At 36.0% G+C, this 10,291-nt stretch overlaps 1 protein-coding gene across 2 annotated transcripts; it reads right to left on the bottom strand.

The window, feature by feature from the left end:
- Positions 1 to 361: 361 nt before the first annotated feature.
- On the bottom strand, positions 362 to 9,726 carry ptdss1b (phosphatidylserine synthase 1b). 2 transcript variants are annotated; one of them, XM_059556233.1, is made up of 13 exons: positions 9,444 to 9,726; positions 8,540 to 8,631; positions 8,201 to 8,245; positions 7,984 to 8,108; positions 7,130 to 7,288; positions 6,385 to 6,536; positions 5,900 to 6,041; positions 5,339 to 5,451; positions 4,789 to 4,854; positions 3,610 to 3,709; positions 2,560 to 2,628; positions 2,237 to 2,303; positions 362 to 1,967 (listed from the first exon to the last, which is right to left on the bottom strand). In XM_059556233.1, exons 1-13 carry the CDS (start codon positions 9,632 to 9,634, stop codon positions 1,873 to 1,875), a joined length of 1,416 nt encoding a protein of 471 aa, XP_059412216.1. In that variant the 5' UTR covers positions 9,635 to 9,726; the 3' UTR covers positions 362 to 1,872. The 2 variants fall into 2 exon arrangements, with proteins under 2 accessions (XP_059412216.1, XP_059412215.1); XM_059556232.1 differs by having other exon boundaries at positions 362 to 1,970; positions 9,444 to 9,725.
- Positions 9,727 to 10,291: the final 565 nt, after the last annotated feature.

The following is a 10,291-nucleotide window of genomic DNA, read 5'->3' as shown; positions in this document are numbered from 1 at the left end:
ATATATATATATATATATATATATCCAAAGTGCACACACACACAGAGCAGTGAACACACACACACTGTGAACACACACCCGGAGCAGTGGGCAGCCATTTATGCTGCAGCACCCGGGGAGCAGTTGGGGGTTCGGTGCCTTGCTCAAGGGCACCTAAGTCGTGGTATTGAGAGCACTGTACATGCACTCCCCCCACCCACAATTCCTGCCGGCCCGAGACTCGAACTCACAACCCTTCGATTGCGAGTTCGACTCTCTAAGCATTAGGCCACGCTGGCCACAACTTCCCCAAACAAGAGCACAGACACACACATACACGATATTCTTTTCTCAGGAACTCAAACAATTGTACTACAATTACTTAGAGACTTCAATTCAGGATTTTATTAGAAATTTTTACTTAACAATACAGTATAAGTGTGTTAAGAAAGTGAAAAGAACATCCCCCTGAGGGGGTTCACATCTGTAACAAGTTTAACCATTTATTCATACATTGAAAAAAAATTCAAACAAAATGGTCACGCCTCATTTCTCCTATTATCACATTAAAGGTCTGAAATAATTTGAAATGACAACACTGTTGTAGCAGAATCACTGCTGTGACATCACATTTTTTGCATTCTCTTTGGTCACCTTCAGAATTGCAGATCCATACAATATTCATCACTCGAAATCTTAACAGTTATTTTAGGCTTTGATATTTTTCCAGGGTAAAATATTAAATTCTGTATAACTAACAGCTTGGGTATTGCACAACAATTTGGTCCATTACAAATTAAATGTAAAAAACTATGAAATAAGACAAAATGTGATAGTACCTTAATGTAAGAATATGCTACCATTTAGTATTAACCCTCAGAAAAAAAACTGCACAAAATCCTAAATGTAGGTTTTACAAAAATTACTATTTCAAAAATGTCATGTAGAAATGCATAATAATTTAAAGGCCTCACACAGAAAATATTATTGGTCTAAAACCATGTATGCACATGCCCACACATATTAACAGAGGAATAAATCTTACCACAAAAGTTAACATGCAAAGCAAAACAATAAAAGTACAGAAAAAAAGACAACATACAGATTGTCATCATTTCTAAACTTAATAATCATCTTAATGTCGCAAAAAAAAAGCTGAATCATATTACATTTAAGTTAATCAACAGCTCCTAATGCAAAAGGTCATGACCTGCCTCTACTTCAACCACTCTGCAGTTTCACTTTAAAAGTGCAAATATAAAAAGACTGAAAAACGATTGAGTATAGAACATTTGTGCCAAGATCATAGTGCATTAAAACAAGTGCTTAAAGGTTTTTCACAAATGTAGAGCTTGTTTTTACACTCACAATGAAATGTTGCATACAATTTCTTACCCTGATCAATGCATAGGTATGTCAGCAAAACAATCACTGATTACAGGTCAAGTGGAGAACCATGTGCAAAATTTAAGAGAGGGCTTGGTCTGCATTAACAACACTGGTAATAAGAAATAAGTTGAATAATGCTCCCATTACCTTTAACAGAAAGCCTGGCAGCATTATTAAGCTCCTTTCATTAGGAGGGCCATCACAAAACATTCACTGGTTCAGACGCTTCCGACGTATAAAAGCCACATCAGTGCCACTGGAAAGTGTGCATACTCCAAATCATTGTTTCCTTCCAAGTGCTATGAAAAGGAGAACTAGTGTACAACAGTGCATTGCAAAGACAGAGGCTTTGTGGTTTGGAATGTGTCCTCTGTTTATAGAACCTCTTCTTGTGTCTGTACACTATTACCCAGATAACTGCTTTACCTCTCTTCAACCGTTTACCACAGGTTCTTTCTTTCACCCCTTGTGGCCCCTTAAAGACCTTGTGGTCTGTAGCTGTGGTCACTTTTTGCTGCTTGTTCCATTGATTGTTTTGTTTTTTCCAGAGCCTCCTTTTCTTCTCCGTGATGAAGTGGAATTACTACTGGAGTTTCTCTCTGCTAATAGTAATAATAAATTTAAATACATATAACTGTTAAGTAAAACAGATATTCAAAGGGTAAATAAATCTCAAATGTTCCTTAAAAATGTTCTTCATACCATAATACAATTAAATTTTAATCTACAAGGTAGAAAATGAAATAATGAAAGGAAATTCCATGTCACAAAGGTGAGCTTGCTGTAAAAATTCTTATTAAAATGGTCAGTTTCTAGGTATTTGGTGTCATTTGAGAAACCCTCTAAAACAAATCAGACTGTATGATACCTTTGGCAGTTTCAGGAAAGCAGTCGTATGGGTCAGTAAGGATGCTGTCATCACAATCTGCAATGTACTGTTAAAGAGATTTATCGGTTTATCAACATTTGATATGCAAGCACAAAGAAAGAAAATAAAACAAGACCCAGAGCATTGACATATCATTGAGAATTTGTGTGCTCTCTGCTGGAGATGTTTCTAGTGTAAATATTGTCAACTGTGAATGACCAGCAGACAGCACCAGATTATATTCTTGAAGAATTCACAGGTTTTAATTAGTATCTGGCAGTAAATCATGTTATGGCAACAGATGAATAAATACAGTCATTTACCTTCAGCTTCTTCCCATAATTCTGCTCATACCAAACCATACCGTATAGACAGAGAAAAGTAATGAAAGCCTGGAAGGTGGCAAGAAAAAAAAAAAGTGTATATATATATGAGACTTCGCCACTACAGTGGGATTCAAAATTCCGAGAAAATGTATTACTACATTACTATCTTATATTATTAGCATAATAATTTCAGCAAAAAACCAAAGTGAAAAAAATAACATGCATTTGGGAATGTCCATTCTGTTCCACTTGCACATGATCAAATAACTTGCCTTTTTATAGTGAAGAACTTTTAAATGCCATACAGAAGTGGCTCTCAAACTTTTTACACCAAGTACTACTTCAGAAAATATTTGGCTCTCTAAGTACCACCAACATTAAAATACAGTAGCATAGTAGGCAATAGTAGAATACTGATTATTGTCTGCCACTTTAAAGATTGTAAATGCACAGTTTGAACATTAACACAGGTAAATAAAAAACCTAAATGATTCAATTAAAATGTACTGTACCTAAAAGTTCAATTAAAAACTACACTGTAATTAAATGTAAAATGTACAGTGCTAGATCAAAAGAAATTAAAACAGGCAAACTTTGCAAACTGTTTAAAAGAGTTTTAACATTGAATTATATTTAATTTAGTGATTCCTCTGCGTACCACACTTTGAGAATCAGTGCCATACAACATTTCTGTACTTTTGAATATTTTAAATGAGATTTTTCAGTGTGGTCTCAGACTCAAACCCACTGGATATAGTTTATAGAAACACACATCTGTAAACATTCAGTGTAAACTACAAATGTGTAACTGGTCAGAATAAACTGTTGCAACATATCAAAGTCACAGTACAACAACATAGGCAATATTTGTTAAGGTTTCAGTATCTGTTATAGAAAACAATAAACAGATCTCTAGAACACAGACATTACAAGGTAATAATGTAAAAATATAGATACATGATACTAAATATTTATGTACAAGTATATAAATACATTTTTTAAATTAGAAAATGTATAAATAAAATAAATTTCAACCAAAACACTCACCAAACACAAAAGCCAAAGGACAACATAAAGAACCTGTGTTTTAGAGAACAAGTCTTGTCCAAATTTGATACAAGCCAGGGCCTCCAGGAAAGCAATGGCCCTACAGAACAACACACACACTCATGTTTGTTTATATGAATATGCAAACAACCTTTCCAGCACCGTTTATTTTAAATAAATATTTAAATGCCAATTTCAACATATATACTGTTGGAAATTCTGATAAAAAAAATTAGATGACAAGACGAATATCTGAGCAGAACGGATGAAGAGCCAATGGGGTTCAAAAATTGTAGACCGCATTAACTTCTATTGTGTAGCATAAAAACACAACTCAAAATATTAAATTTTCTTGTTCAAAATGAGGGTAAGTAAAGGACAGGACTGTGATTTTTAGTTAAACTATTTCTTTAAGTGTTAAACAGTATCCAAATATCTTTTTGTGTTTAATGCATAATAGCAGATCTCTATGAGCATTTCAGACTTGTAGGACTTACAAATACAAAAGTGTGGTTTGTTAAGTCTCCGGACTATGTAGGAGTAATCTGGCAGAGCTGGAGCTTTACAAAGCCAAGAGAAAAAGCCTCTGTGTTTAGAATCGAATGGTAAACAGGACACAAATCACCTGATTCTGACAAAAACAGCTGTGCTGAGACGGAACTAAACATATGTATTAGATCTCTCTATATACCACTGTAAGAACAGGGTTTTTCTAGATTTCCAAAATAAGTTCCAAATAAACTGGACAGAATCATGACACAGTGGGTCTTTATAGAAGGGATAGTTTACCCAAAAATGAAAACTCGATCATGTCGCTTAAAAACTGTGTGACTTTATTTATGCCATGGAACAACTTTTTTTTTTTTTTATAAACTCAAAACAACTTGGAACCCTATTGACTTTCATTGTCAATGTAAACTGCTCAAAATGTGTTCCAGAGATGTGTTCTTTAATGTTCCACACAAGTCATACAGGTTGAAAAATGTGAGTAAATGATGACAGAAGTTTCCTTTTTGATTAACTATCCCTAGAAGTCATCATCTGTTGCTGATTGTAAGACCCAAAACATTCAAACTGGAAAAACTACTGGCTGAACTGTGAATATGATTTGTTTTTCAAACTTATTTTTGACCGGCATTACACAAAAATATAGCATTAGATATATAAACATGTACTTACCCAAACACCCAACACTGTGTTCCAACTCTTTTGCACTGGGTGTCTGTTAAATATGCGTAGTATTGCCTAAATGCAAATGATAAGTAATACGAGTCATTCAAACAGTACAATGAGTGTATACACACCTACCAAACGTCATCATTCAAAAAAAATCTATTTATTTAGAATGATTATATGGCTGAAAGAATGGAATAATAGCATTACTGTGTTGATCCTTATGGATCATCGGATCACGCTCCACAATAAAGAAATAAATAAATAATTTCAATAAATAAAATAACTAGCTTTTGAAGACATGGCAGTCTTATGTTTCTCAGTTCTTCTGGATCTCACATCCTGCCAGGAAAAGCTTTTGTTTTAGTACATCAGATTTCAAAAAGAGAGATAATGATCCTAATCACTAGAGAACAAAACGAGGCCTGAGCAAAAATGCTGATGAAATAAAGTGCAATGTCTTAATGTTGTTTTGTTGGGTGAGTAGTGCCAATTCAAAGAAAGGTTCATTTCAAAGGATTACGCTCAATCACAGAAGAAGGTAATTGGACATTACCTCACAGTGGGGGCAGTGATGATCCCAATGAAGAGGATCCGGCACCAGCTGAGAGGATGAAAGGCCTGGAATACGAAGATATGCTTCAGGAAAAAGGTGTTCAATTCCGTGAGCTGTTGGAGAGCAAAGAAACAGGACAAAAGTGAGTGAAAACCCAAAGAACCACAAAGAAACAGTCTAAATCTGTGGTCTACTACTGTTTGGTTAAGCTCTTCTGAATGCATTGAGCTAGTTTAGATTTCTTGCTCTATTTTTCAGTTAAACAGAAGATTTTTTTTTAGGTCAAAGGGTACATTAGGTGTGTAACTGAAGCGTAATCTATACCAGTGTTAAAACGTTCTGGGTCAGTAAGAATTTTTCGTTTTATTAATAGTTTTATTCAGCAAGGGTGAATTAATACTTATTTTTTTCACTGTGAAACTATAATTGAAATTCCCCCCAACTTGGAAAGTCATGACTAAAGTAAAGTTTGTGGGACAGAGGTTATGTTTATAAGCGACAAGCTTGAATGTAGCATAAACTGAAAGGCTTTCCATACTACTTATGGTTCAGATCACACACCTGCCATACTATCATGAAGAGGTAGATTCCAGCCACCCTCTGAAAAGAGGATTTGGGGTCAAACCAGCGCACATACGTCCAGCTGGCCGGAGTGAACTGCAAAACAGCCCGTTTCAGCTTGCCTGTGGTTGTGTGGATATCCCTGAACATATGCAAAACACAAACGACCTGTTTACAATAATACCAACCACATGAACATCATTGTACACTACCCCCCCCCCCCAGGTGACCTAAAAACTGGATCAGATGATCCAACAACAATGTAGTGCAAAACAGGACTGTTTGGAGTTAACACAGATAACTAATCTCTGCATACATATCTCCCAAAAACAAAACAGTCACAGAGAGTATGGATGGTGGGGAGTTTAACTACTGTTACTACTGCTTGATAATTTCAGCAAAATTATGACTATAAACTGCATATTTCAATTACAAATGCTGGTTTCGTAGGGAACAGCCACAGATTAATCATAAAAAGAGCTTACTTAATACTGGCCCAGTGGTAGGTACGCATCTCTAAAAAGCGACACACAGTCATCCCAAGACAAATGCCCCCTCCGTTGCACAACAGGATGTCAAGAATGACTTGATCCCACCAGCATTCTGCAAAGTTTGGCAGGAGGTGCATGAAGAACAACTGAATGAGGAAGAAAGAGATAAGAGACATATAAATCAACATTGTAGTATGCCCTATATAACAAGCCAGCAGATGGTTTTCACTGCTCAACTCCAAGACAGTATTGTGAATTAGTGAGTCTGTAAATCTAGTATCAACTCGTGTGTATCTGGTATTATATTAAAAGTAATTATAGCAAGCATGCCTCAATCAAACATAAAAAAATTATAGTCCATGAGATATGATCAGGGTTTACCTCAAACTGAGATTGTGTGTTTTATTTGCTTAATCAAAGAACACTTCAATTTTTACAGATTATTAAGTATTGGGTTATGAGGACGTTGCATACCATTGCATCAGTACTATTGCATAAGCAACTACTTACTTTCAAAGGTATTTGATTGGGGAAGACACCCACCCATTCATGGTGTCAAATTTGTAATAACTGTAACAACGTTTCAATATTGCTGTTTTTTTATCAAATCAACAGCCTTGGTAAGCATAAGAGACTTATTTCAAAAACATTAAAAAAAGAGAGAAAGAAAGAAAGAACGTTTGACGTTGAACGTATGACGTTTGACATTTAAATAGTATAAATATATCAAATGCATTACCTCTGTGAGCTCCCATGTGATGCTGATAGACCAGCAAAGGCCGTAGCTGCGGATGAGAAGAGCTTTCATTGCCCAGCCCCAAAAATGACCAAAGGCAAAAATGTCAAAATGGCTCAGGATGCGTTCCCATGTGATCACGTGACAGTTTACTGCATACTCCTGCAAACATTGGGATAAAATAAATAATAAAAACGGCAAAAAATAAAGTTCATAAATAAATATCGTAAATTCATTTAGTGAAATAAAATAAAATAAAAAAAATAGGGCTCAGTGCAAATTCAATACATTAGATGAAAGAAGATAATTACAGCCTGATGTCAATGGACAGAGATTCAAATAATCCTATTGGCTGAACGTCCGCAGTAAGGCCGTCGTCTGAACTACATGGAAACCTCTTACAGAAAGCTGGCATTATCTCCTTATAGTAATTAAACATAATTCACTGGATTAGAAACACACACACTAAAAGGAGGGCTTCAACCTCCACAGCTCAGACTGCACTAGTCTGTTGTGACCATGTGATTAAATATTGACTGGAGTCACCAGTACAGGTTTGTTATTATTTATAGAAGCACAATATGATGGGCTACGGCAACAAAGAGTATAAGGTTGATTATACAAGGGAATTTAACTTTTTTTGATTAACGTTGCTTGGGCACTTTCCCACTGAGAATGGGTAACACATTTCTTTCTGGATATTTTATATCCCTCTGTCTCAACATTTCCCAAAATTACCCAGCAATTTTGCTCAAAAAGTATCCCTGTGTATCATCAGCCTAAGACATGATGGCTAGCTTCTAGCTTCTCATGCAAGAATGAATTCAGTTTTTGTCCTGGGATATCACATCGCTCACCATGACATCTGCTTCTCGTGTAGCATAACGTAGATTGGGGTCCAGCCAATACAACAGCGCCTTCACCTGATCCCAGGTCAGGAAGATGAGGAACACCAGGAAGAGGAAGTAAAGGACACTGAGACCTGCAAAGTGCCAACAGATCAAGGCACTGGAGGTTGAGTCAACATAGCCACTGATACGTAAACACACAAGAAAACACTGTTAAGTCACTCACCAAAAACCATGCGCCATATAGCAGGATGCGGTCTTGTGAAAGGACCTAAACATGTTTTTTTTTAATCCAATGAGAAAAAAACATTAGTTCGTTTTCATGTCGTTCCTATTTGTGTGATTTACTTGGAGAGGTTTGCCAAAATGCCTGAGCTTTTATTGTATGGAAAAGAGCAGCTTGGAAATCCTGCTATACAAATTTGCATTTATGTTCCATGGAAGAAAAGACAGGAGTATGGGTAAATAATGACAGAATATTCCTGCAATGAACGCAATTAGGAAAAGTCAATTTGCATCCAGTTAAAATTGTTTCTACTGAGAAGCAAATGAACAATGACTGTACCATTGGGGAAGGCAAGAACACTGATAACAAGAAAGAAAGAGCTGACCAGCAGCAGACCCACACGAAGGTTATTATCAGAATCACCATCATCCCTGCCATAATAAAAACATGAAATACAGATAACATATCAGAAACATGATTACGTCGTAGAATATAACCTTTCACAGTGTCACCAGACTTTTTGGTGTGGGTGTGGCAAATCAATGGAAAATAAGACAGACCACTGTTTAGTATCACCGAGATACTATTGCCGATTTATTAATATTTTAAATTGGTTATTCTTTTTATATTTCTCATTTTTATTTTAGTTGAAGTTTTAGTAATTTTGTATTTTTTTGTAATTTAGTTAATTAAAAAAAAAACATCTATTGATTAAGTTGAATAAAATAAAAATGAGAAATGTGGCCTTGTCAATTAGCTGTTTTTAATTTCATTTGAGTTAAGGTGTTTTTTTATTCTCAAGGAAAGACTTTTTATGGTTTTAGTTTTAGTTAACTATAAGTGAATAGGTCACATAAACAGTCATTGTGTCATTCAAAAATACATTGAAAATGCAATGTTTAAATATTTAAATAAACAAGTAGTTTTGAAACATTAGGCTATGTTCAATCCAAGCTAAAAAAAATTAAGTCATGGCCCCAGGTTTTGTGTAAACACTGTTGTTATTATAATTCCAAGTGGCCTTGAAAAACTTGTTTGCTTTTTAATTTGAACTTAGTTTTTCAAATAATTTTAAACAGTTGTTAACCTCATGTGAGTTGGTAACGTTGTAACCAATCATCTTTATACCATGTAAACTGTTGCTGAAATTGAATATAGTAGTCATCTTGACGTAAATAAGTTGAGTTGTTGTTGCCATGCTGACAGACAGGTGTGTTCTGTCGTAAACCTCCTGTTTACTTACCTCGTAAACGCAAAGTACATTATGCTGAAGACGGTGACCGTCAGTAAAGTAATGGTGTGCGGTTTGTAGAAGAAATCAATGGTGATATCCTCCACCTGTTGCTCGTTTATCATCCGAAAGTGAAGTTTATAATTGGCATCATCTTTACTGAGCATCCTGGAACCCTGACTGGACGCCATGGTTGGTCTCATTCAAACTCACAACGGGTCCAGAAGAGACTCCACTCCGTCTCCGCCAGCGCCGAGTTTCTCTGACAGAACTTCACTGGAGTTTAGTGGGTCGAGATGTTCTCACAGCACTATTTCAGACGACTTCATTGGCTGGGTAAAGGCAGGAGGCTATAAGAGCTTCTCCCATTTGCAGGGCTTTGTTTCAAGCGGGGTCGTTCATGGTTCGTGGGTGTTGACTGGAGGAAAGATGGGCGAGACTACCATCTTCTGGCCTGACCGAAAAGCGGATCTCCTCTGACGGATTCATGATGTAACGGACATCTACATGGGGAAATCGTTGGAAATGTTCTCCGTCGTTCTTCGTCTAATTCAGCCCCATCTAAAATCAGTTTAATCTAATCTGAATGTAAAACCAAATCTAATTTAAGCTTTAGGACTCAAGAAGCTGTACTGGCATGATTATATGCCTCTTTCTTTCTTTCTCTCTCTTTCTTTCTCTCTTTCCTTCTCTCTCTCTCTTTCTTTCTCTCTCTCTTTCTTTCTCTCTTTCTTTCTTTCTCTCTTTCTTTCATGTAATGGATAGGCCTACTGTCAGATTTTACTCAACGTGATGAATATACAAACTAAAAGATCCTCTAGTAGGCTACTTTTTTGTTTAGAAAATATTGGGGGTTTTCA

The sequence above is a fragment of the Carassius carassius genome, chromosome 8 (genome assembly GCF_963082965.1).
Source record: "Carassius carassius chromosome 8, fCarCar2.1, whole genome shotgun sequence".
NCBI lineage: Eukaryota > Metazoa > Chordata > Actinopteri > Cypriniformes > Cyprinidae > Carassius > Carassius carassius.
Note: the sequence above shows the minus strand (reverse complement) of the source record. Positions and strands in the feature narration are given on the sequence as shown.

Coding starts and splice junctions, on each gene's coding strand:
- ptdss1b (XM_059556232.1), bottom strand. CDS start 9,634: ATGAGACCAACCATGGCGTCCAGTCAGGGTTCCAGGATGCTCAGTAAA. Junction 6,537..7,129: donor TCACATGGGAGCTCACAGAG/GTAATGCATTTG, acceptor TTCCTCATTCAG/TTGTTCTTCATGCACCTCCT. Junction 5,452..5,899: donor TCTTCATGATAGTATGGCAG/GTGTGTGATCTG, acceptor GCTCTCCAACAG/CTCACGGAATTGAACACCTT.